Source organism: Rhinolophus ferrumequinum, chromosome 24 (genome assembly GCF_004115265.2).
Source record: "Rhinolophus ferrumequinum isolate MPI-CBG mRhiFer1 chromosome 24, mRhiFer1_v1.p, whole genome shotgun sequence".
Taxonomy (NCBI): Eukaryota; Metazoa; Chordata; class Mammalia; order Chiroptera; family Rhinolophidae; genus Rhinolophus; species Rhinolophus ferrumequinum.
The window spans coordinates 1416145-1440653 of record NC_046307.1 but is presented as its reverse complement, the minus strand read 5'-3'; the positions used below and the strand labels follow the sequence as shown (position 1 = coordinate 1440653).

General features: G+C 61.1%; 1 protein-coding gene and 1 long non-coding RNA gene across 5 annotated transcripts in view; one reads left to right on the top strand and one right to left on the bottom strand.

Moving 5' to 3' along the window:
• The window catches only part of OBSCN (obscurin, cytoskeletal calmodulin and titin-interacting RhoGEF), a 156055-nt gene that overhangs the window by 131241 nt on the left and 305 nt on the right, over window positions 1-24509 (top strand). For all 4 annotated transcript variants that reach the window (XM_033095762.1, XM_033095760.1, XM_033095759.1 and 1 more), the window contains 29 exons: window positions 1157-1324; window positions 1617-1719; window positions 2042-2171; window positions 2892-3000; window positions 11965-12153; window positions 12772-12886; window positions 13231-13352; window positions 13811-13923; window positions 14077-14245; window positions 14423-14504; window positions 15132-15332; window positions 15813-15873; window positions 16335-16412; window positions 16714-16886; window positions 17032-17058; window positions 17668-17820; window positions 17893-17938; window positions 18067-18144; window positions 18452-20477; window positions 21093-21173; window positions 21479-21589; window positions 21747-21914; window positions 22314-22436; window positions 22645-22815; window positions 23048-23132; window positions 23335-23574; window positions 23723-23946; window positions 24081-24156; window positions 24285-24434. In XM_033095762.1, coding sequence (XP_032951653.1) covers window positions 1157-1324; window positions 1617-1719; window positions 2042-2171; window positions 2892-3000; window positions 11965-12153; window positions 12772-12886; window positions 13231-13352; window positions 13811-13923; window positions 14077-14245; window positions 14423-14504; window positions 15132-15332; window positions 15813-15873; window positions 16335-16412; window positions 16714-16886; window positions 17032-17058; window positions 17668-17820; window positions 17893-17938; window positions 18067-18144; window positions 18452-20477; window positions 21093-21173; window positions 21479-21589; window positions 21747-21914; window positions 22314-22436; window positions 22645-22815; window positions 23048-23132; window positions 23335-23574; window positions 23723-23946; window positions 24081-24156; window positions 24285-24434 — 5572 coding nt within the window. The remainder of the gene's footprint in view (window positions 1-1156; window positions 1325-1616; window positions 1720-2041; window positions 2172-2891; window positions 3001-11964; window positions 12154-12771; window positions 12887-13230; window positions 13353-13810; window positions 13924-14076; window positions 14246-14422; window positions 14505-15131; window positions 15333-15812; window positions 15874-16334; window positions 16413-16713; window positions 16887-17031; window positions 17059-17667; window positions 17821-17892; window positions 17939-18066; window positions 18145-18451; window positions 20478-21092; window positions 21174-21478; window positions 21590-21746; window positions 21915-22313; window positions 22437-22644; window positions 22816-23047; window positions 23133-23334; window positions 23575-23722; window positions 23947-24080; window positions 24157-24284; window positions 24435-24509) is intronic.
• LOC117016513 (uncharacterized) lies at window positions 10859-14131 on the bottom strand. Its single transcript, XR_004421915.1, has 3 exons — window positions 14005-14131; window positions 13703-13913; window positions 10859-11732 (listed from the first exon to the last, which is right to left on the bottom strand). It is a non-coding gene; the product is annotated as an uncharacterized LOC117016513 (long non-coding RNA).

Sequence of the window (24509 nt, the reverse complement as noted above, 5' to 3'; positions counted from 1 at the left end):
GTCCCTTTCTTGTCGCCAAACTGCAAATCAGAAGCCATGCAGGGTCTGAGATGATTCCTTGCTAGGCAGACTCTAGTCGGTCGGAGACAAAAATTGCTGGTCACAGGAAAGCACAGCTTCTTACCTCCGTTGCTGCATGCAGTGTGTTGCACCACAAGAGAGAAACCCTGAGTTTTAGGAGGCGCTGAGCTTTTATGGGGCCACTGGGCATCTGCCCATCTGTCCCCCAGAGAGAGGTGCATTGTGGGCTGCAAGGGGTCAGGTGGTTTTGGCCCTGCTGCCTTGATCTCCGGACGGCTCCTTACACGAGGTCCAGGAAGCACCGTCATGCTCAGGACAGCCATAGGCGTGCCAGGAGGGCACGGAGAACGGTTTTCTGGCAGTAGGATCGACGATGTCACTGGCAGCCTTACTAGAAGCTGTTTTGTGGGAGGGGAAAGCCCAGGGGAGTGAGTTTGGGAGCCAATGGGAAGGAAGCAGCGGAGATAGTGGGAGTGATAACTTTCCTGGAACTCAGTTCAGAGGGGGCAGAAAAAGGGAGTGGTGGCTGGAGGCGCTTTTTTATATATTTTAAAGTCATTAAGTTTCCTGGTGAATTAAAAGCAAGATGCTGGTTAGGAACGATTGTAATTTAAACCACATTGCCCAGCACGTGCAGAGCTGTTGGAAGGTGTACGTCTATAAAATTGTACGTTTTTATGGAGGAAAGAGTTCTTTGAAGGGAAAGATTTACATCTCCCCATCTCTGGCCCCAGAAAGAACCACATTACGGTTGGAGATGTTAGGCATTCAGACAAGATGATTGAACAGATGGGTGGTATCCGGGCATGTCTGCTAGCAGGTCAGTGCCTTGGAGGTCCCCGGGGTCACAGAGTTGTTGGTGAGGTGGCTTAGGGTCTGGTTATCTGAACAGGATGTCTTCTGTGGGGTGCAGGCCCCCAGCCTGGTCCTTGCCTCCAGCTAAGAGCCTGCCTTCCAGAGGCCACGCTGTGCACACGAAGGTCTGAATAAGTGTCCAGGGCTCTGGGTCAGCTTGGCTGGCTAGACCACAGGTGGGCAGTTTTGCCGGCCCCTTGGGCTTGTGACTGTGACCCCAGGCAGGCACAGCCTCTTGTCCCCACTGGGCCCCTCCATGACAGCCCTCCCTTCTCTTCAGATGGGAAGCCAGTAGAGGTGGACCCTCACCACATCCTCATCGAAGACCCCGACGGCTCATGCACCCTCATCCTGGACAACCTGACCGGTGTCGACTCTGGCCAGTACATGTGCTTTGCAGCCAGTGCTGCTGGCAATGCCAGCACCCTGGGCAAGATACTGGTGCAGGGTGAGCCTGGGAGGGAGGCTAGGTGTAAGGCACCTGGACCCCCCCCACCACAGCCCCCACGGGGTTGCAGGCATGCGGATGATGCTGGCGGGTGGTGTGGATGTCTGACCCAGGTCTGGGGACTCATCAGAGGGGACAGGGTCCTGCTACGTGATGCTGTCTCTTTCTGTGTCTGTGTCCCTCTGTCTCTCTACCTTTCCATCTCTTTATCTCCCTCTCCTTCCCTCTCTGTCTCTCACTCTCTGTATCTCTTCCCATCTCTCTCTGTGTCTCTCCCTTGCGGCCCCCACAGTCCCCCCACGGTTTGTGAACAAGGTCCAGGCAGTGCCTTTTGTGGAGGGAGAGGACACCCAGGTCACCTGCACCATTGAAGGCACCCCATACCCTCAGATAAGGTGGGCCAGGGCAGACGAAGGGGTAGGGGGGTCTGCCTCAGCACCACCCCTTCTTCCTATAAATCGAGGGTGGGCAGCATGTTCACTGGGTCAGGGTGGGCTGGACACAGAAGCACGGCCTTTCTGATGAGAAGTGGGCATCTTGGGGACCCAACATGTTCTGATAGCCCTCACTGAAGCAAGGAGGACATTGTCAGGCTGGACATTTGGCCAGCAGCATCCAAAAGGGTGGGCACTGTAAGGTCACCTGGATCTTTGGGGTGAGGGTGCTGTGCACCGGGGATCTGGGAAGGTCCTGCCTGACCACTCGAGTTGACTTCAGGTGGTACAAGGACGGGGCCCTGCTGACACCTGGCGGCAAGTACCGGACCCTGAGTGAGTCACGCAGCGGCCTCCTGGTGCTGGAGATCCGGGCAGCAAGCAAGGAGGACCTGGGCTACTACGAGTGCGAGGTGAGGCAGGAGGGTGCAGGGGAGGGGTGGGGAGCTTGCGTCAAGGACCCAACCGTATCACCACCATCTATGACGCATGATGAGAGAGGGGACACCAAGTTCAGATCACCCAAGGTCCATGATGGAAAACCAAGACACTGTCACCCACCACCCATGATGAGAGAGGGGCACCAGTCCCACAGTCCCCCACCACCCATGATGAGAAAACAGGACACTATAAAGGGGCGCTGGGTGGTGTCTGCTCTGTCCTCCACTGGACCCGCTGGAGCCCATGGTGGCCTGGGGAAGGTGTGTGCCGGCTGTGGCTGCACACACAATGATTCTGCTGCCGGCCACGTGGGGACTGGCCTCCATGGCAGGTCCCAGGGAAATAAATAGACCCAAATCAGCTTGGACCCAGTCTGTCCAATTCGGTCACTACTGGATATGCATAGTGACTTAAATTTAAATCAGTTAAATTAACTCTAGGTAAATATTTGGTTCCACTTCAAGTTCTCAGGGCCCACAAAGCCACCGTATAGGACAGTGCGGATAGCATGTCCTCACCATCACCGGAGCTCCTGGGCAGGGCTGGTTCCCTGTGGGGACGTGGTGGGTGGGTTGGAACCCTGTGGCTAGGCTCTAGGGTTCTGGGACACAACTGGTGCGGGCCCCCCATGCTCCAGCCAGGCCCACTGGGGAGCCGCAGGCTCTAAGTGGCCTCTGCTGTCTATCCTACAGTTGGTGAACCGGCTGGGCTCGACACGGGGCGGCGTGGAGCTGTCCATACAGAGCCCAGCACTTCGGTCCCAGGAGCAGCGCTGCCAGGAGCGCATTGCTGTGGTGGAAGGTAGGTGCAGCCACGAGGCCTCGGCCTGGCTGGACCTTCCATGCGCCTGGGCAAGGTCTGGTGGGGGGAAATCATCAGTCCTTCCAATCAGAGCATGCCCCTTGGAGGAGGGACACTGAGGGCTGTGGAGGGGCTGCAGAGTCCCCGACTGGAGCACAGGCATGTGAGCCAGTGGAGGGTGGGCCGTGAACTCAAGCCCCGGCAAGGCTGCAGTGGCAACCCTGGAGTTGGGAGACCCAGGTCCTGCTCACCGTCCTGGGGAATAACGAGTGTGTATAAAGGCTAGACCCAGGCCTGGGCAACTTGCCAGGCCATGACCAGTGAGTCCTCATGGGAGGGATGAGAAGAACAGTAGGGCAACTCCAGGGAAGCGGGGGCCCCTTTCAAGGTTCAAGTGCAGGCTGCTGGATTCAAGCTTGGCTCCTGAGAGAGGGAGCGAGTGAGTGTCAGGGGCCCAATGCCTCCACACTGGGTGAGGCTGGCCTGGAGCCAACCCTGGGGTCCTAGGGACAGGACCCTGTTGCACAATGGGCCTTGTTAGGGACAGCGCTGTGGCTCCAGGGTCCCAGGTGGGCCCATTTGGGGATGGCCAAGATGGGGAGGAAGGTAACTGGCATCTGTCTGGGCCTGCTCGGTCCAAGAGAGCAACCTTAAGGGGCTCACAAGGCAGGCTTCCACCCCAGGGAGAGCTTCTCCCAGTCTGAGCTGTCTACCTGGAAGGGCGCTGTCTGGGGAGGTGGTGAGCTTCCCATCCCCGAGGAACATGCAAGCAGAGGCTAAGCCAGCAACTCCCATAGTAGGAAGAGTTGAAATATGTGTCCTCCCAAGTTCTGAAAGTGGGTTTCTGTGCTTCTTGGGCCACTGGATCCAGTCCCTCCCAGGACCACTGTCAGGGGCCACCATCCATCTGGGTCCTCACAGAATTGGGCCACCTAGTGCCTGCACTTTGGCCTCAGGCCTTTGAGGCCCTCCAGGGCCCTCACAGAGACCCCTCCCTCCCTTGTGGGCAAGGGTCCTGTTCCTCATCTCCAAGAGGGCTGCCAGCACTGGCTGAGCCAGTTCCCATCTGGAGGCCCCAGTGGTCTCTGCTGGCACCTCCACCTCCTGCCGTGAGGCGTCTCACAGGGAAGAGCTGATCCGGGACCACGGCACTCCCTCTTGGCTGTAGACAAGCACGTCCTACAGAGCCATTCACTTCGTTGTCATGATGGGTCTCTTTCTGTCAACATCCCATGGCTACGGGGTCCAGAGGAAGGGTGGCCACTGGTGCCAGAAACGGTGGTGTGCCTCATGCGGGGAGAAGGCCAGTCCTCGCAAACCCTGGAGTTGGAGCCCGCCGCCTCCCGCTTCCTAACCTTGTCCTGCTGCTTCATCTTTAACCCGGTGGCCTCGCAGCCAGCCGGCCCTGTGGGGTGGGCACTGGCCCCTCGCTTGTGAAACTGCGCTGGGCCGGGCGCCCTGCTTCGCACGGCTCCACCCTTCCCGTGGTCATCAGTACTCACCGGGGCCCAGGGCCCGTCAGGCAGCAGTTTGGTCAGGAACAAAGATCCCAGGAGTGTAGCAGCCCCAGGTGCCTGCCACCACCCCCAAGGGCAGCAGGACAGGCCCCAGTCAAGAAGGATGAGGGGCGGAGCCTTGGTTCTCCAACCCTCTGTGCACCAGGTCTGCCTGCAGGCCACCACCAGGCTGGCTGGCTCTGGACCAGCTCAGTTTAAACACACAGGGCATTTTCGCTGATCTCGTTGTCTCCCAGTGGGCTGCCCTGTCTCCAGGAAACAGTTTGCACAAAGACACAAATGCACACACATCTTTGTGCATGCACACGCATGCGCACACATACACACATGCACATGCATCGTAAATGTGGCTCCCAAGTGCCACACAGAGGCAGCTAGTACATTGAATTCACTTATACATAATTGGAGACAAGTTTAAAATATTCTTGGTTGTCTAAGGGAAAGCCTTACTGTGTGTGAACCTGAAGCAAAGCAGAAAATCCCACAGACCAGAAGCCAGGAGGCTGTGTGCCTGGGCCCCACCACTCGACTTTTCTGGCCTCCCTCTCAGTTCCCTTCAGGATGGTGAGGGGGATGCTGAGAGGTGAGGGTGCTAGTAGCTGGTATAATGCTGCTGTCCAGATGGGCAGGGCTGAGTAAGACATCTCTGTGCCAAGCCTGACCCTGCCAGAAGCTGCAGAGTAAAAGGCCTCAAGGCAGTTGGAAGCAGGTGTTGCCTGGTCCCAGATGAGTCCATCCTGGCTCTGGGACAGGACCTGTCCTGGTGGCCCCAGGGAAGGGAAAGCTAGATGCTCCTGTGGGAAGACCCAGGTTTCCCAGCTCACTTGGAGCTCAGAACCTTGCTCAGACATGCACAGGTTGCAACAAGACTTCTTGGTCTCGTGCCACAGAGCTCAGAAGTGCCACCTCCAGGACTCCAGTCACTCTCCCCTGGAGAAGTGCCTTTGGTCTTTAGGATTTCCTTCCTTCCTTCCTGTCCCTCTCCCTCTCCCTCTGTCTCCCCTTTGACCTCTCCCTCTCCCACCCCCTCCCCCTCCCCCTTCCCTCCCCCCCCCCCTCAGATGGGTAGCAGCCATCCTGGTCCCAGTTTGGCTGCTGGCTCACTATGCAGCCATAGGCCATCCCTCCCGGCCCCCCGCCCCACCACAGCCTCAGTTTCGGTGTCTGAGAAATGAGACTTTAGGCCTGACAAATTCGCAGGGCTCCCTGGGCACATGGCTGAAGGAGAAGCTGGGATTTCTGTGTGGGCAGCCTTGGCAGGGCCCTTCCTCACCCTGAAGCCCCTCACGAGGACCCTCACGTGGCACGTTGTTGTCATACCACTCAGGGCAGACATAATCACCTTCACTTCAAAGATGAGGAAACAGTCATCGCAGGGGCCCAGGACCAGGCAGGGCTCAGATCCAGCGCTCCTAAGTTGAGCAGGTTACTACACTGCCATGCCATTCAGAGAGCTCAGACTCAAATGCTGGCTGAACTGTAACCCTCGCTGTTCCGACTGTTTTCTTTGTAGTCACCGAACAGGAGACTAAAGTCCCCAAGAAAACCGTCATCATGTAAGTGCAGGCGTGTTGCTAACCCTCCTGACTGCAGTGGCCCCTGCATGCCCACTAACCCCTGGACCTTGACCGTGTGGCCTGGCCACCTGCTTGCCTGACTACCTGGCCTCACAGCCTTTGCTCGCCACACAGACTGCCAGCACCTTACTCCCAGGGAATTCACCTTCCCTGGGACCATGACGACCTTCACACTTCACAGCTCCTCTCCCAGGGTCTCAGTGCCCCCTGCACAGCCTCACTGCCTCAGCAGGGTACACATACTCTGTCTCACCCAGGGCTTGGACCCAGAGTCACAGCAGTGAGGGTGGATCTGGGCCTGAGAGCTGTGTCCCACAGTGGGCTAGAGGCAGAATTTTACCTTCCATATCCTAGGATCTAGGGCATTGTAGTCCAGCAGAACTCCTGTATGATGGAGATGTTACACATTTACGCTGCCCACGACAGCAGCCACTAGCTCCATGTGGCTAGTGAGCATTTAGAATATGTCTACAGCGGCCGAAGGACTGAATTTTAAATTTTATTTAATTTTCACTCATTTGAGTTTAATTGAAAGTGTCATCACAGTGAACAGCACAGTTCTAGCCTTCAGAGGTCTCCAAGCCCAACCCTCACATTTGGAAGATGGGGAAACTGAAGTTCAGAGAAGAGAGGAGGGTTCCTCAGAGTCGTTCATGATTGCAAGCCAGCCGAGGACCCATTTCCCCAGTGCCATGCCCACTGCCCCTCTTCATCCCTCAGTGCCTTCAAGGCACATGGTTGTTGGTAATTAAATAATACAAGAAGTCCAAAGCTAGGTGAACCCACAGAAGGCAGGATTGGTTGTGACCTGGATAACCTGGTAGGACTTCCAATAGGAGGTGTGTGTAGGTGGGTGTGGTGGGAGAGCTTGCAAAAGCCAGGAGGCAAGGAAGACTATGGTTTCCTAAGGGCAGGTGACTGAGAAGCTCCAGGATGGGCAAACTCTTAGTTCCCCATGGGCCTCAGACCTCTTAAGGGGCCTGCAGTTGGGCACGTTGCTGGAGAATCCCATCTTCAGACATTTGATAAGATCCTGAACTAACTCTTCTTTGACTTCTTCCCTCCTGCCCCAAAGCAAGTTGCCACCCCACAATAGATGGGGCTGCCTGAGGCAGCAGTGAGCACCCCATCCCAGGAGGCATGTAACTGTGGTGGAGCTTTACACAGATCAACTCATTTCATCCCGTGAGGGGAGCATTGTTGTTATCCACACTCTATGGGTGACAAGTAGGCCAGGCAGCCCCCCTAGGGGAGGCATCAGAGAGGACTTCTCCCTATGGAGGCTAGACTAGGTGACTAGGCACCCTAAAGTCCAGTGTATTCCAGGCTTAGGGAGCTAGCGCCCTGCAAGGAAGAGTGTACGCCTCAGCTTAAGGAACTGAGAGGCACTGCCTGGCACAGCACCCCCACCAAAGGCACACTGCGCAGTGAGTGGTACTTGGGAGCCAGGAGTACCAGAAGGAAACCACCTGGCAGCCCCATGTGCTGCACCAATGGCCTCAGAACAGGATGCCCACATGCTCTCATAGTGGCAGCAGGGAGCCCAGCGTGAGGTGGGGGACATATAGGAGTGATCTAACTTTCCAGTTCTGACTCTCTGCCCTGTCTCAGTGATTGGGGCAGCATGAGGCCGGCAAGTGGGACCTGACCCACGTTCCCCACATTCGGACAGGCTCCACCCAGGGACATGCCTAATGCCTCTGAGCCTGGGTGTGAGGCAAGAAGGCAGGCCTGTGGCCCTGAGTAGGCCACGTCGCTACACCGCAATTTCCCCTCACTGGAGAGAGCATTTCCCCTTTGCCAGGTGAGGATGGGAGGAGCACCCTGAGGTGAGCTACACATCTCTGGGCCCATGCCTGGAACTAACTGCTCCTGGATAGAGCCCCGAGTTAGACAAAAGCAGAGCTGTAAAGAGAGAATGCCTTAGTCATGGCAGGCAACTGGCAACAGTACTGAGTTGTCACGGCCTGTATGCCAAGTTCCTCTGCCTGAGCCCAAGAGGAAATGCAGGTCCTGGGAGACCTGGGAGTAACTTAGGAGAGCTGAGTTACTCAGCCTGTTCCTGCTCATTTCACCCTCAGCACCCAGCCATGTCAGGGCTGCTGGGTGGAAGAGGACAAGCTGGCTGACTGGTCTTGGCCCTGGGCAAGTTTTGCTCCTTTTTCAACCTCATCCACCCAGGGCTGCTGCAGAGTCCGTGGTTAGTACTCCATGCACACCCACGTTAGATGGCCTTGAGCTCAGGCCTCCTCCCTCCCCAGTTTGGGAGATGGGGCTCAGGAAGGAGAAAGACTTGTCTGAGGTCACAAAGCCTGTGACAGCCGAGCCACACCCAGGGCCAGCTGTCCTTGCCTAGCCTCACCCCCCAGACCGAGGCCAGGAGCACAGGATGTAGATCTGTGCCTGACCTCTGAGAGCTCACTGGGGCACCTCCCGCCCCATGATACAAAGCACAAAACACTGATAGGATGAACTAGGAGGACCGTGTCCCCTGTACCCCATCCATTAGCTCTGTGAGGAAGCTTGCCATCTTCAGAATGAGACAGCTATGAACAGAGAGGGTAGACTGGTCCACAGGGACATTGCAAACTGGACTTGGTCTGCGTGTTGGAGGCACCTGTGATGTCGCAATGCCTCAACTCTTGTTTTGAGGTCTGCATACCAGAGCCTGAGGTTGCCCAGATGAGGCTTTATGCTTTGTTTCTTTGGTTCTCTGGCTGGGGCTTCAGAGATTGGGCTCAAACGCATGTGTAGGAATTTGTGCAGTTTCACCATTTACTTGCTGATACACTAATCTGATCTCACACTGGCACTGCATGTGCTCATGGCGGCGGGTCTCTGTGCCATCTCCTCTCGGCCCCCTCCCCGCAGAGAGGAAACCATTACCACCGTGGTGAAGAGCCCCCGTGGCCGCCGCCGGTCCCCCAGCAAGTCTCCCTCCCGCTCGCCTTCCCGCCGTCCTGCCAGCCCACCAAGGGCAGGCCTGCCGACCACTGAGCTGCTATATGCACCAGCAGTCAGTCAGCCCCGAAGGCCCACGGCGGAGCCAGGCTGGAGGCCCACTGTGCCCACACTGTATGTGACGGAGCCCGGGGCTCACATGCCAGCTGTACCCAGGGGCACTGGGCTCCCGCCCAAGTGGGTAGAGGTCGAGGAGACCATTGAAGTCCGGGTGAAGAAAACAGGTCCGAGGGGTGTGTCTCCAGCCAGAGAGGTGCCCAGCAGCTCAGCGGGTCTTCTCTTCACGTTGCCTGGTGGGACCCCTAGAGGAGACCCTAATACAAACAACTCCAACAACAAGCTGCTGGCCCCGGAGCCCACGGCCCAGGGCACAGCTGTGCGCAGCCTTGGCGAGCCCCTCATCTTCCACGTGGATGCTGGGCCGGAGACCCCTGAGCTGTCCGCTCCAGAGGGCACTGAAGAGGAGGCCTTCCTGGAGGAGGGAAGCAGTGCCCCCCTGATGGAGGAGCCCATGGGTGCCCATGACCTTTGGGGCTGTGACCCCAAGATCCTCAAGCATGATGGCCGGGCGTTGACGCTGGCAGACCTGGAGGATTACGTGCCCCAGGAAGGGGAGACCTTTGGCTGTGGGATCCCTGTGCCCAGTGCTTCCGATGACCCGCCCTGTGAAGTCTCAGTGCTCCAGAGAGAGATCAGCGAGCCCACCGTGGGGCGGCCCATCCTGCTCAACGTGGGGCGCCCACCAGCACCCCAAGGCCCGCCGGGCTTCTTCAGCTGCCTGCCCAGGGAGACGGCTCGGTCGAGGCCCCAGGTCCTCGGCCCCTCAGTCTCCTTCTGTGTGCGGGAGGCTCGGCCTGGTGGCACTGCGTCCTGGAAGCCATCCTTCTGCACACAGGTCCAGCGTTCTTCGGACAGTGGCCAGAGCAGCTTCAAAACGGAGGTTTCCACCCATACAGTCAGCTTTGGGACAGTGGGTGAGCCAGTCACCCTGCACATCCGACCGGATGAGGATCACTGCCCCAGCCCCTCCCAAGGCTGAGGCTGAAACCATGGGGGTGCAGGCAGCTGGGGGTTGAAGCAGGGACTTTCGGGGTCAGGACACCCCTGAGATGGCTGCTGTGGCTACACGAGCAACAGAGACGGGCATGGCCTTGGGGCTTAGGACCCTGCCTGGCACCAGCACCTACCTCCTTCGCAGCCACCCTGGGTTTGGGGCACGAAGCCAGCACCCTGGGACATACATGCTCTGACCCTCCCCTCACTCTCCAGCAACTCAGGGCTCCAGCTACCTGTCTTCCTGCCTAGACAGCGCTTCCTACCTCACAGGGTGGGGTCTTCAGCTGAGGACACTTGAAGGGCTGTAGTCTGGACTACCAAGTGCTGGCAGAGCCACTGGTAGACTAGCTCTGGGCCGGTCCTCCCGTTTACGGCCGCATAGACCCTCCTTGCGCCCAGTCTGCCCCCACCTTCTCTGTGGGGGCTCCCCCAAGGCCACATCTTCCCCATGGACGCTTTTCTTAGCCTCCAGGAGGCCCACTAGGGCTCACTCTGCAGACCTCCCAGGCCTTCCCTGTAGGTGGGCCAGGCTCTGTGGATGGGCAACCGCCATCAGTCAGCCCCATGATGATAATAAACCGGCTCCCACACCACCCCCCGTGTTCTGCTCCTTCTTGCTTCTCTGGTAACTCGAGCAGGAGGGCCCTCTAGACCTGACCCTGGGGGACAACTAGTGGGCAGTCACTGGTGGGTTCTGGCCTGTCCGAGGGTCCCTGGGTGGAGGCAGGGCAGCTCACCTGGCCAGCCTGCTCACACATGGGCTGTGGGGCTGGTCACAGGCACACATGGTGTGACCGCCCGCAGTGATGGCTCTCAGCCTGCCACTGGTGAGCAGGTCTTCCTGCCCCCGCGCAGGGGGCTCGTGTCAGAATAGACAAGGCAGGGTATGGGGGGTGTGTGTGTGTAGGGGGTCCTGTTGACCTCTTGGTATGGGGAAGGTCAAGGTGGATGCCCTGACCATGGAGAGTTCTGGTGCCGGGAAGGGGGACGGTGCTCTAGGCAGGGGGACCTGCCGGGAACAGAGCAGTGGGCATTCCTGGGCACACCCATGAGGCCACAGTGTTGCTGCCTGGGGCTGACAGCCAGGTGGAGGATGGGGCTGCACAGGGACTGAGGGCAGGGAGCTAACAAGGGAGGGTCTGGAAGTTCCCTGGGGGAAGGTGGAAGCTTCATGGGAGGCCAGGGCAGGGGCCAGGTGAGGGTGCACTTGGAGGGAAGGGCGGACAGGACCTCAGGTGGAGGGGAGAAAGCTGCTGGGCTAGGGGCAGGGGCTGCCATAGGAGAGCAGGAAGGGAGCCCCTGCCCCTTACGACCCCAGGCCCCTGATTCAGCATCAGGCTGTCTATAGGCTTCCCTAGAGCGTGGAGCTGGGTCCACCAGGCCTGGGGTCTGGAGTGGGCCACATGGGAGCCAGCATAGGACGAAGGGTTGGGATGAGCTGAAACTGAGGGGCAGACGGCACAGGGTGGGTGTCCAGGCCCAGTTGTCCCTAAGGAGTCGATGTTCTCCTGAAGGTATCTAGGCACCAGCTTGGGTGGTGGGGCTCTGTGCTCACTGCCCTGAGCACGGTCTCCCTGGCACGGCACCCAGGCCCCTTTCTCTCTGAGAACTCCCATACTTCCTGGGGGAGAGGCAAAGAGGGAAGAGTAACCACGCCTTGCCCTGACAGATGAGACCCCCAGGGAAGTACTTCCCATACTTCCTGAGAGAGGAGTGGTGGGTGGGTGGGTAGGGCAGCCGGGATTGGCTCACCTGGGAAGCCTGAGGACTGGGAGGGGCTTCCTGGAGCCCTCTCCACAGGCCCAGGCCACACCTCACACCTCACCCTTCCATGCTGACCCACTTTCCCACAGATGCTGCCGTCCTACCCCCAGTGGCCCTGGAGCAAGCGAACCAGATCATGCCTGTCCCGGGGACACTGGTGGGCCCTGAGGCTCCAGGACCCTCTGCAGGGCACCAAGCCAGCCCCAGTCTGGGGGAACCACCGGCACTCCAGGAGGCCAGCCCCCAGCCCCTAGGCACTGAGGTTGTGGAGGAATCTGGTGAGGTCCCACCGTGGGCTGACTGTAAAATACTACCTGTTTCCAGACTCCTCCTCCTTCCCCCCCTTGCTGACCCCAACTGTGGTCACAGTGTGTGCCCCATAGAGGTGAACTGGCAGAACCCTGGGGACCCTGACATCCTGATGGCTCCATGTACTGGGGACCCTGAGCAAGACCCACCCCTCACTCAGCCTGTCACGCCATCTGTGAAACTAGGTGGGGGTGGGTTCCTGCGCAGGCGAGGAGGAGGAAGGAAGTGGGGGAGGAAGAGGGAAGTAGGGGAAGAAGGGGAAGGAAAGAAGGGGAGGAGAGGGGAAGTGGGAGGAGTAGCTCTGCCTTGCCCTACAGATGAGACCCCCAGGGATGCTAGCGTGGGGCAGGGCCCCTCCCCCAGACGCTGCTGCTGGGGATTAGGATGTGGGGGTCCTAATCCCCAGGCTAGGGATAAGGACCAGAGGAGGGTGCCCTGGTGGAGGTGCCCATGCGTGGCAGGAGCCCAGGGTTTGGGCGTGCCCCTGCTCTGCCTGTACTCCCACCCTCTGGGTCCTGGAGGGCGACATGGGGCGGCGCATGCCATGAGGAACAGCCCTCAGCCCTATTCTGGGCTCATCTCACTAGGCCCTGGCCTCCCACCAGCTGAGCCCTGGAAGGTGCCGAAGCCCCTCCCCCACGCGGGCCAGGAGCAGAACTTGGGGCCCCCCACCGAGGCTCAGGGACGCATCGTGCCCATCCGGTAAACTTCCCGGCACTCTGGGCAGGGCAGTCCACTACGGGACATCCGGGGGCAGGGCAGGAGGAGTAAGGGATTGGCTCACAGCACCCCAGAATGCTCCTTGCCAGCGCCACCATAGCCAAAGGGCAGCGCAGGGAGCAGGGGCTGCCCTTGGAGTGAGAGATACGGGGGAGCCCCTCTATACCTAGAGCTGGTCCCCATCTGTACATCCCCTCCCAAACAGTCTGGTGCAACCCCCCGCCCCCGGTGGGGATGGGGCAGGGATCCCATCTTACTACAAGGCTCGTATCCACCCCCAGAAGTGGAGTGGCAGAGCAAACAACTCACCCCATGCACTACCCCAGGGTGGAGGCTGCAGCCTGGCCAGGGACAAGGGCCACAGAGTTCTGGGATGTCCAAAGCCACGTGTTCACAGAGACCACACACCGGACATACGTGTACCAGGCCAGCGACTCGGGTGCCGCAAGTAGGCTACGTGTGTGCCCCAGGGCTGGGGGGACACTTGGACAGAGGGGCCATGTGGCATGTGTCAGCCCTGCTGTGGCCAGCCCCCTGCTGCCCCCTATCCTTGCATGCCCTCAGTTGGGATGTCACTAGAAGGGGTGGGAGGGCAGCGGGGGCAGGCTTTCCACAACCTGAGTTTGCATGCTCTGCGTGACTTGTCTTCTGCATGACCAAGCAAGAGAGACCATGGTTGGACAGAAAAAAGCACTTCCTGAGTGGCAGACCTGGGCAGAGTCAGGAGGGGGTCACCTTCACTTGGAAGGCAGGTGGGCTCTGTCACCCTAGGGTGCATCTCAGGGCTTTGCTGTTCACCTGAGGCGCTAGGTAGGCTCCAGCTCACAGATTCATTGCAGGACGGGCTGTAGGGGGTGCAGGCCGCAGTCTGGGCTCCTCCCCACGGGCTCCCTCCTCCACCCCCAGGACCGCCATCCATGCAGGTCACCATCGAGGATGTTCAGGCACAGAGGGGCCACACCGCGCAGTTCCAGGCGGTCATCGAGGGCAACCCGCAGCCCACAGTGACCTGGTACAAGGTAAGGACAGGCGCGGGTGGAGGACCCAGTGCTGGTAGGGTCAGTGTGTGAAACCCCCACCAGGCACGGCATGGCACTTACTGAAAGCTCGGTGGGCTGTGGTGCCTGTTCCCCGGGATGGGCTGATGGCCGGCCCACTTCCTGTGCCTCCAGGACAGCGTCCAGCTGGTGGATGGCGCGCAGCTCAGTCAGCAGCAGGATGGGACCACGTACTCCTTGGTGCTGAGGAACGTGGGCCAGCAAGATGCCGGGGTCTACACCTGCCTAGCCCAAAACGCTGGTGGCCAGGTGCTGTGCAAGGCGGAGCTGCTGGTGCATGGGGGTGAGTCCGGGGACCCCTCCCAGGCTCCGGTCCCGGCTCCACGCGGGCGTGGGGTCCTGTGGGCTCCCAGAAGCTCGGGCACAGGGCGCTGCCCCCGCAGGCAATACAAAATGGGGGCACAGGGGGACGGAAGGTCATGTTTGTCCACACCGACCGCTGTTCGCTCCCTTGCTGTAGGAGACAGTGAGCCGGATTCGGAGAAGCAAAGCTATCGCAGGAAACTGCACTCCTTCTACGACGTCAAGGAGGAGATTGGGAGGTATCTCCCCCTAACCCCGTCCCCCGGAACTCCGGCCTCCTGGAGTTTCTACAACGTGGAGCCCCCAGGGACCCCAACCCGGGAGCCCCCAACCCCCGCACTCTGGAGCCCCAGTCACCCTGGAATCCCCGCCTCCTGGGAAACCCACCTCTCTGGAGCCACTCTCCTAGTGCCCGTTGGCCCCCCGAGAACCCCGGAGAACCCCAGCCGCCCAGCCCCCCAGTCCCTGCTCTCCAGAACCCTCGTCTCTCCGGAATATTTCCCGCCCAGCAACTCCGCCCATCGAGAGCTCCGGCCTATTGGAAGGCCCCAACCCCTCAACCTGTCCCCCGGAGCTTCCACCCCTCGAAGTACCCTCCTATCTCCAGGAGTCCCCGCCCCCCCGAGCCACTGCCCTCCCAGAACCCCACTCTCCGAGAACCCTTCTACCCACCACTCGTAGCTCCTCCCATTACCCACCCCCCACAGCCGCTGCCCTCCAGGAACCGCCCTCTGCCAGGAACCCCACCCCCCTTCCCTTCCCGGCCCTCCCCTCCCCCCCCCCCCCCCCCCCGTCCCCCATTCCCCCCGGGACCCCCGTCTCCCTTCCCCCTCCCCAGAGTTCAGCGTGGGCTCCCCTCTTCCCAGGGGCGTGTTCAGCTTCGTGAAGAGGGTGCAGCATAAGGGCAATCAGATGTCCTGTGCCGCCAAGTTCATCCCCCTTCGGAGCAGGACGCGGGCCCAGGCGTACCGCGAGCGCGACGTGCTAGCCGCGCTGAGCCACCCACTGGTCACTGCGCTGCTGGACCAGTTCGAGACCAGTAAGACCCTCATCCTCGTCTTGGAGCTGTATCCTGCCTCGGCCCTAAGGGCTCAAAACGTGCCTGGGGTGGGCCCCTCCCGTGCGCCACGTGGCCTCTCCAGCAGGAGGTCGGACTGCATATATAGCAGCCCAAGGCCTCAAGCGCGGGGGCTCCAAGGAGAGGCACACCCCTTCCCCGCCTGTTGTGATTCTCACCCCACCACTCTTTGCCTGACTGCGAGTGACACGAGTGTCTGGATGTCACGTATGCTCACCACACCCACACCTCCTGTGATGGGTGTGGGGGGGTGAGGGGTGAGGGAGGAACTCTGTGCAGAGGGGAGAGGGTGCCTCCACTCCAATTCTGCTGCTGGCCCGTGGCCTCAGCCTTTCTCCTCAGGGTCTGTGTCCCACTCACCCTCCTCAACCCTAAGGACCCCCAGACACCACCCCAAGATAAACCTTGTCCTCGGGTGTGGGGCCGGATGGGTTCTAGAGCCCAGAGCTTTCCTTGACCTGGGCCCCAGGTGCTCATCAGAGGAGCTACTGGACCGTCTGTTTAAGAAGAGCGTGGTGACAGAGGCCGAGGTGACAACAGGCCTGCATGCACCCCCTGCCCAGACCACTTGTCCTGGCAAATACAGCCCCCCTTCACACAGTGTACCCCAACTCAGAGATCTTTTGGGGTCCCCAGGGCTTCACAGGGTGTCACAGCCCCCCAGTCAGCTCTCCAAGCTCCCCCAGACCCAGGCTCTCAGCACTTCTCCCAGCCCACACCTGGCCAGTGTGCCAGCCCTCATCTGCTCCTGAGACATCATGATGACAGCTCTGCTCAGGCCACTCCACACACCCATACCCTCCCCACCTTCGGGCCCAGAGGAATCCCTGGTATTGGGGCACGTAGTGGGAGGGTTTGTACATAGCCTGCCCATGGACCATCCCAGGTCTGGAGGGAGGGGAAGCACAGGTGGGAATAGGGCAGGGAGGGAAGCGGATGGGGAGGTTGAGGCTGGCTGTCTCACCTGAGCGCCAGGCCTTTGCCACCACAGGTCAAGGTCTACATCCAGCAGCTGGTAGAGGGGCTGCACTACCTGCACAGCCATGGCATTCTCCACCTGGATATAAAGGTACTTGCCCCCCATACCAGGGAGGGGCAGGTGGGAGCTTGGAGCCTGCAGGCTGGGGAGGTACAGGCCCACCGCTTCCAGCTTCCCTGTCAGGACTTGCTTACTTTGGGGGATGGGGAGCTCACTACCTTTTTGGGGTGTGGCTGATAGAGTGGAAGCTGTCCCCCAATGGTACCCAAGCCTGTTCCCAGGGCAGCCCACTGCCCCCATCTCCGTGGAGTGGCCCTGAGCACCCCGGCCTGGCAACCCCAGGAGTCCCTTCCTGAGGGGACAGCCTCACCTGGTCCCCGACTGCCCACAGCCCGCCAACATCCTGATGGTGCACCCTGCCCGGGAAGACATCAAAATCTGTGACTTCGGCTTTGCCCAACATATAACTCTGGCAGAGCCTCAGTACAGCAAGTACGGGTCCCCTGAGTTTGTGTCCCCTGAGGTCATCGAGCAGATGCCAGTGAGCGAGGCCTCTGACATCTGGTGAGTGAAGGGCCCCCAGGGATGCAGCCCCCATGCAGCCTACCTACTCGCTCTCTCCCTCCTCTCCTCTCTTGACTGCCCCCCCTTGAGCCCCTCACCTGTGGGCCAGGACTGGGGGGACTCACTGCTGGTTTTGTTCCCGCAGGGCTATGGGAGTCGTCTCCTACCTCAGGTGAGCAGACCCCCGTTCCCATCAGCTGCTTCCTTGGAAGCTGACCCTGCAGGTCCATGGGAGGCCACACACACCACGGGCTTGCCCCAGCTCAGAGACCTGAGACCCAAAGGGCAGCTATTTTGGGGACAACCAGCTCTGATAAGAAGTTTCTGCCGAGTGCTTTTCACACACACACACACACACACTGTCCCAGAGGAGCTCTGTGGGTCACGTGGCACAGCACTGTTTCCCCAAAGGGTCTACTTGTTTGTCCAGGGGCCACTCATAACAGTTACTACTGCCCTGAGGACACTGCTAGAACAAACTGAGCCTGGATCTCCTCTATAGGTGGAGCCCTGCTCCCCACTTCAGGCTGAGCCCAGTGCCCACCCTGAGCTGACCTTTGATCTCTATTCCAGGCTGAGCCCTGGATCCTCACCTCAGTCTAAGCCCAGATCCCCACTCCAGGCTGAGCTTGGATCTGCTGGGATTCTCAGGGCTGGGTGTCAGTGGCACTGAGATCCTCCCCAGTCAAGGCTCTCCCCACCTACCCCATGAGACCCAGCCCTCCCTGGCCTGGCAACCTGCGGCCATGTCTGAGGGCCAGACCCTCTCTGTGCTTTTCAGCCTGACCTGCTCATCCCCGTTTGCCGGTGAGAGTGACCGTGCGACCCTTCTCAACGTGTTGGAGGGGCGGGTGTCTTGGAGCAGCCCAATGGCCATGCACCTCAGCCATGATGCCCAGGATTTTATTATGGCTGCCCTACAGAGGGCCCCAGGGTAAGTGCGTCCATCCTCCCCTGCCCCATTCCCAACTGACCCCTGGCTTGAGCTCGCCTTTTTTCCCACCAGAGCCCGTCCCAGCGCAGCCCAGTGCCTCGCCCACCCCTGGTTCCTGGTGAGTAGGCTGAATCAGGTAGGCCTGGCACACAGGGAGGGAAACAGACCAAGAGGGGTGGGACTTGTTTGGCCACAGGGAGCAACTAGGGTCTCCCCCGACGTGACTTTCTCACCTGGGTCCTGCAGAAGTCTGTGCCGGCAGACGAGGCTCACTTCATCAACACCAAGCAGCTCAAGTTCCTCCTGGCCCGCAGCCGCTGGCAGGTGAGCCAACCCCCCCCACACCCCCCATCCCTGCCTCCACCATCACCCCCATGGGTGGGCTGGCTGTGCGCAGTCTGGCCTGGTGGATTAGAGCAGGGGCTGTCCTCCCCTCTGTGTCTGCGCTCCCCGAGCTGACGAGCTGACGGGACTGGGTGGGACTGCATGGAACATGCAGTGTTTGAGCCGGAGGGAACACAAGGACAGGGCCCTGGGGTGCCGGGACGAGGGTGGGGGCTTGAACGCCCTTCATCTCCTGGGCAGCCCCTTTGGGCACCCGGATGACGCCCCCTATGTCCCACACCTCCAGCGCTCCTTGATGAGTTACAAGTCCATCCTGGTGATGCGCTCCATCCCAGAGCTGCTCCAGGGTCCACCCAACAGCCCGTCCCTTGGAGTGGCCCGCCACCTGCGCGGCGACACCAGCGCCTCGTCCAGCAGCTCCTCCTCCTCTGACAACGAACTGGCACCCTTTGCTCGGGCCAAGTCGCTACCGTCCTCCCCAGTGACCCACTCCCCGCTTCTGCACCCGCGGGGCTTCCTGCGGCCATCGGCCAGCCTGCCAGAGGAAGCCGAGTCCTATCTGCCAGTTGAGGCCGCATCTCCGCCCGCATTGCCCAGGGGCACAGAGCCGCCAGCCTCCCCAGGCTGCGTACCCCGGCAGAGCGTCATCCGCAGCTTGTTCTACCAGCAGGCAGGCGAGGGCCCAGAGCGTGGGGGCCCGGCCGCAGGCAGCAGGCGGCAGCCGGTGCGCCGGAGGCACCTGCTCAAAGGCGGCTACTTTGCGGGCACCCTGCCAGGTCTGCGTGAGCCGCTGCTAGAACATCGTGTGCTGGAAGAGGAGGCTGCCCGGGAGGAGCAGGCCGCTCTGATGGCCAAAGTGCCCTCCTTCGAGACCGCCCTTCGGCTGCCTGGCATCAGCTCCCATGGAGGCCCTGGGAGAAGCCGCTCCCTGGACCTCGACCAACCACATTCAGCCAGCCTCTCCACAGAGGCTTGCCATGAGGGGCAATGTCCCACCCATACCCCCTTGGACCTCCAGGCAGCCCCAGGGGAGTGCAAGCCCAGAGAGGTCTCAGGTGCCATGGTGACAGAGCGAGCAGAGGAGTCCCGGAAGAAGCTGAGACTATCTCCATCTACTGGTGGTGACCCAGGCTTTGCTGAGCAAGAGGGGTTGTCCCAGGACAGCTGTGGGAAGCTGCAGGCTTCTTTCTGTCACCCCCAATGGGGTCCTGCCCCCCAGGAAGGCTATGCCCCTTCCGTGGCTGTTGCACCCCAAGCTCCTGGCTCCTTTCCTCCAGGGCACTGCCCAGAGGCCCTCTTGGCACCCCCAAATCTCTTGCTCTCTGGGGAGCTCCAGGCTTCCTCCTCACCAGCCCAAGCAAGTCCCCAGCCAGGCTCTGAGAGGTGGTTGGAGGCCAGTCCTCTCCCCAGGAGGCCCGGACCCTCCAGTTCCCCAAGGCCAGCCTCACTGGCGGGCACAGAGCCTAGCCCCTCCATGGACACTGAGGACCTAGCCCAGGAGACAGAGAGGCCATCTGAGTCTGCACCCAGCCTGCCTCCACCTCAGGAGCAGGCAACTTCGTGGAAGTTCTCCCTGGGGCACAGAGGGGGCTATGCCGGGGTAGCTGGGTATGGCACCTTCGCCTTCGGTGGGGATGCAGGAGGCATGCTGGGACAGGGGCCCCTGTGGGCCAGGATGGCCTGGGCCACCTCTGAGTCATTGGAGGAACAGGATGAGGCCGAGGCCCAGATCCCAACCACCAAGGCCAGTGTGGTGCCCCTGCCCAAGGGCAGCAGGGTCCCCCCAAGGGCCTACCCAGAGTTGACCTCGTGGGAAGATTTCGGTGGGGGCTCCCAGGTGTCTCTGGTACAGATCCAGGACCTATCAGGGGACGCAGAGGCTGCTGATACTGTGTCTCTAGATATATCGGAGGTGGAGCCCGCCTACCTCAACCTATCAGACCTGTATGACATCAAATACCTCCCCTTTGAATTCATGATCTTCAGGAAGGTCCCTAAGCCAGAGCCACCACCCTCCCCTGCATCGGAGGCCGGGGAGGAGCTGGCCGAGCTCCCAGAAACCGCGTGGCCCTGGCCAGGCATGCTGGGCTTGCCTGCTGGTCTGGAGATCACGGAGGAGCCAGAGGACATGGAGGCCCTACTCAGGGAGCCAGGGGGCAGCAGAAAGCGCAAGTGGTCACCCCCCTCCAGGGGCCTCCTGCGCTTCCCCAGGAGGCAGGCACTGCTGGAGGAGCCTGCCGAGCTGGGGCTACGCCAGAGGGTGAGGGCGTCGGTGGCCCACATCTCCCGCCTCCTGAGGGGCAGGCCTGAAGGTGACTCCCCCACCCACCGAGGCTTCTGGGCTCAGCCAGGTGTCCCACCTCTGCACCTTGGGGCATCTTGCACTCACGTTCAGGAACCACAGCTCAGGAGCCCACCTAAAGCAGGAAGCCACCACCACCACCGCCATACCCCAGGCACACAGGGCCCTCTGTTCCCAAGGTCACCTTCTCAGCCTTATCCCTTCCCCAAGTGCATCTAAGACCTAGTGTTGGGACCTGGAGAAGCTTCAGGAGTTACACTCCTGTGAAGAGGATTGAACAGGGCTAGCTAGCCTTTGTGACCCAGACCCTCTCCGACCCTACACCTTGGCCAGACCTCCTTGGGCACCTGCGCCCACAAGCTGCTGGCCTTATCTGTCCAAGGTGCCCCTCATCAGGATGGGCCAATGCTGAGAGGCTAGGGAGGGGATGGTCTCCACAGCAGTTAGCTCATTTCCAACAAAGCCCCCTGGGATCCAGGCTTTTCTGCCACATGGAAATCGGGCAGTGGGTGGCAGGTGGCCCTGGAGTCATCCTCCCGTGCTCCCCGTGGCAGTGCCAGGAGGCTGGCTGCCTAGAGGAGCCAACCTCTTGGCATGACCTCCCATGGCCCTGTCTTCCCTGCAGGTTCGGAGAAGGAGGCACCCCCCAGGAAAAAAACAGGCCTAGCGTCCTTCCGGCTGTCAGGACTGAAGAGCAGAGATCAAGGTGGGCACACTGCCTGGGGCTGGGACGCCCTGCTACCCAGGGGACCTGGCTGTGGGGAAGGGGATCCCCTCCACAGTGCCCACACCAGCAGGCGGGGTAAAGCTCACACCCAAAGGGGCTCTCCAGATGGGGAGCTCCGGCTCCCTGGCTGTCAGGACTGAGCAGTCCTGGAAGCCTTCTTGAAGGAAGTGCTGGGGTTGAAGATGAGCCTGCGCAGGTGGGCTACCCTCCAGTATTCCTACTTCTGGGTCATGCTTTCAAGCCAGGGGTTATCTCTGAAGGATCACCCCACCTCCCTTCCCCAGCACCATCCTTCCTAAGGGAGCTCGTTGATGAGACAGTGGTTCTGGGCCAGTCTGTGACTCTCACCTGCCAGGTGTCGGCCCAGCCAGCTGCACAGGCCACCTGGAATAAAGGTAAGGAGCTATCCTGGTGCTGGGGAGGTGGAGACAGGAAAGCAAGGGATGCTCCTTGAGGGCATGGCTCTCAACATACAGAGAGAAACTGAAGCCCAGACAGAGAGTGGGGCCTGGGTTTTCAGAGCCGCCCCTGGCCTGCTCTGTTCTGCCGTAGACGGGGTCCTCCTGGAGAGCAGCAGCCGCCTCCTCATCTCCTCCACGCTCAAGAACTTCCACCTTCTGACCATCTTGGTGGTGACCGCTGAGGACCTCGGCATGTACACGTGCAGCGTGCGCAATGCATTGGGCATGGCGGCCACCACAGCTGTCCTACGGAAGGCAGGTACGTGGGCCTCTCCGGGCCCTCAGAGGGAACAGGAAGCAGGATCACGCCAGGCCATCGCCTCCTCCCAGTGGTTTCCAATGGGGCCTGCAGGCCTAGCTCTTGGACCTCTGGCCTGATCCTCAGCTCCCAGGTGGCCAACCTGGTCTGGGGTGGGTGGGGGCTTCGAGCAAGGGCCACCCCACGTGGTTCCTGTGCAGGCACCAGCCGCGGGGCACCAGCCAACCAAGCCCCTCCCAAGAGAGGCACTGGGTCCCTCTACCAGGCAGCACCAGAACAGGACCCCTGAATCAACGGGACCAAGGGAGGGAGGGCATGGCAGCAGGGGCAGGGGCAGGGGCAGACCTGCATGGGTGGCCCTGGGAGCCCAACTTAGAGCCCTGACTGTGGGCCCTGTAGAGCGGCCCTCGTCCTCCCCGCGCCCGGACATCGGGGAGGTGTATGCAGATGGGGTGCTGCTGGTCTGGAAGCCCGTGGAATCCTATGGCCCCGTGACCTACATCGTGCAGTGCAGCCTGGAAGGTAGGCCTGCCCCTGTGCCCTCGCCTCCTGGGTGGACCTAGGAAGCACCTGGCCCCCTCTGCATCCCCAGCACCGTTGGGGGTAGTGTTGGCCCTTTCTTCACTCCTGGACAGCCTCCCACAGGAATGCATCTCTCCACCCCACCCCCACCCCCTGACTGTGGAATGGGGAGGACTGGGGCTGCCCCTCACCTGCTGTGTGTGGCCAGGTGGCAGCTGGAGCACGCTGGCCTCGGACATCTTTGATTGCTGCTACCTGGTCAGCAAACTTTCAAGGGGTGGCACGTACGCCTTTCGGACTGCGTGTGTCAGCAAGGCGGGCATGGGCCCCTACAGCAGCCCCTCGGAGCAGGTCCTCCTGGGAGGGCCCAGCCACCTAGGTGAGCCTCTGCAGGGTCTGGCGGGTGGCTGTGATCCTTCCAGCACTGTCCTGCCACTTCACCAAAACATATACTTACTGGGGCGGTTTGTTCAGGTCCCAGGGATAAGAGGCTAAGTGTGGGTTCAAAGAGGGGCCCCTTGTCAGGGTACCAGGGAAGGGGTGATGGGAGACAAGGTGCAGGGAGCTGGGGCTGCAGGGAGCCCCCCAGTCACTGGCTGCCTTTCCCACAGCATCTGAGGAGGAGAGCGGCCCTGCACGGCCTGCCCAGCCCCTCCCCAGCACACAGACCTTCGCCTTCCAGACCCAGATCCGAAGGTGCCCTAGCTGCCTCCAACCATGGACTCTGCATGCCCTCACTGCGCTGCTCACCTGCATCTGTGCCCCCTCCACCCCCCAGAGGGTTCCTCCCTGATGCTCTGAGAAGGGGACTGGGCTGCGGGATAGCGCATGGGGGGGAGGGGTCTGGAGGGACGGGCGGGAGGGACCCGCACAAGCCTGGCTTGTGCTTTCTCACCAGGGGCCGCTTCAGCGTGGTGCGGCAGTGCCGGGAGAAGGCCAGCGGGCGCGTGCTAGCAGCCAAGATCGTCCCCTACCGCCCCGAGGACAGGACGGCCGTGCTGCGCGAGTACGAGGCCCTCAAGGGTCTGCGCCACCCGCACCTGGCCCAGCTGCAGGCCGCCTACCTCAGCCCTCGGCACTTGGTCCTCATTTTGGAGCTGTGCTCTGGACCGGAGCTGCTCCCCTGCCTGGCAGAGCGGTGAGGGGCCTACTGGCCTGGATGCATGGTTGTGGAGGGGGCGGGGGCAGGCGGTTCATCTCCTGCCCTGCCTCCACCGGCAGGCCTGCGCCAAGGGGGGTCCCAGCGGAGACCAGGACAAAGCCGAGCTCTTCCCCATGTGCCCCAGGGCCTCCTACTCAGAATCTGAGGTGAAGGACTACCTGTGGCAAATGCTGAGCGCCGCCCAGTACCTGCATGCCCAGTGCATCCTGCACCTGGACCTCAGGTCCGAGAACATGATCGTCACCGAGTACAACCTGCTCAAGGTGGTCGACTTGGGCAATGCCCAGAGCCTCGCCCAGGAGAGAGTCCTGCCCACAGAGAGGTTCAAGGACTACCTGGAGACCATGGGTGCGCAAGGCGCAGACACTCGGCCTGACCTGGGGGAGGGGTGGGCCAGGAGCGAGCCTCTCCCCCAGTTCTGCCTCCCGCCCTCTCCACTGCGGACACCCAGCCACTCACCTGTGTCTTCCCCTACCCCCCAGCTCCGGAGCTCCTGGAGGGCCAGGGTGCTGTCCCGCAGACCGACATCTGGGCCATCGGTGTGACAGCGTTCATCATGTGAGTCCTCCACGCGAGGGTGGGGGTGGGGCAGGAGGGCGGGCTGGGATCCATGAAGGTGACCGCAGGTCCCTGTGTCCTCCATCCACCCGAGGATGACCTGGGTCCCCTGAATCCTTCCCGCGCAGGCTGAGCGGCGAGTACCCAGTGAGCAGCGAGGGGACGCGCGACCTGCAGAAAGGCCTACAGAAGGGGCTAATCCTGCTAAGCCGCTGCTACGCGGGGCTGTCCGGTGGCGCCGTGGCCTTCCTTCAGAGCACGCTGTGCGTGCACCCCTGGTAAGGTGGTCGGTCCTCCGCCCTGCCCTCCCCTTTTCGCCCTGCCACCCAATCTGGCTCCCAGAGCGGGGCTCA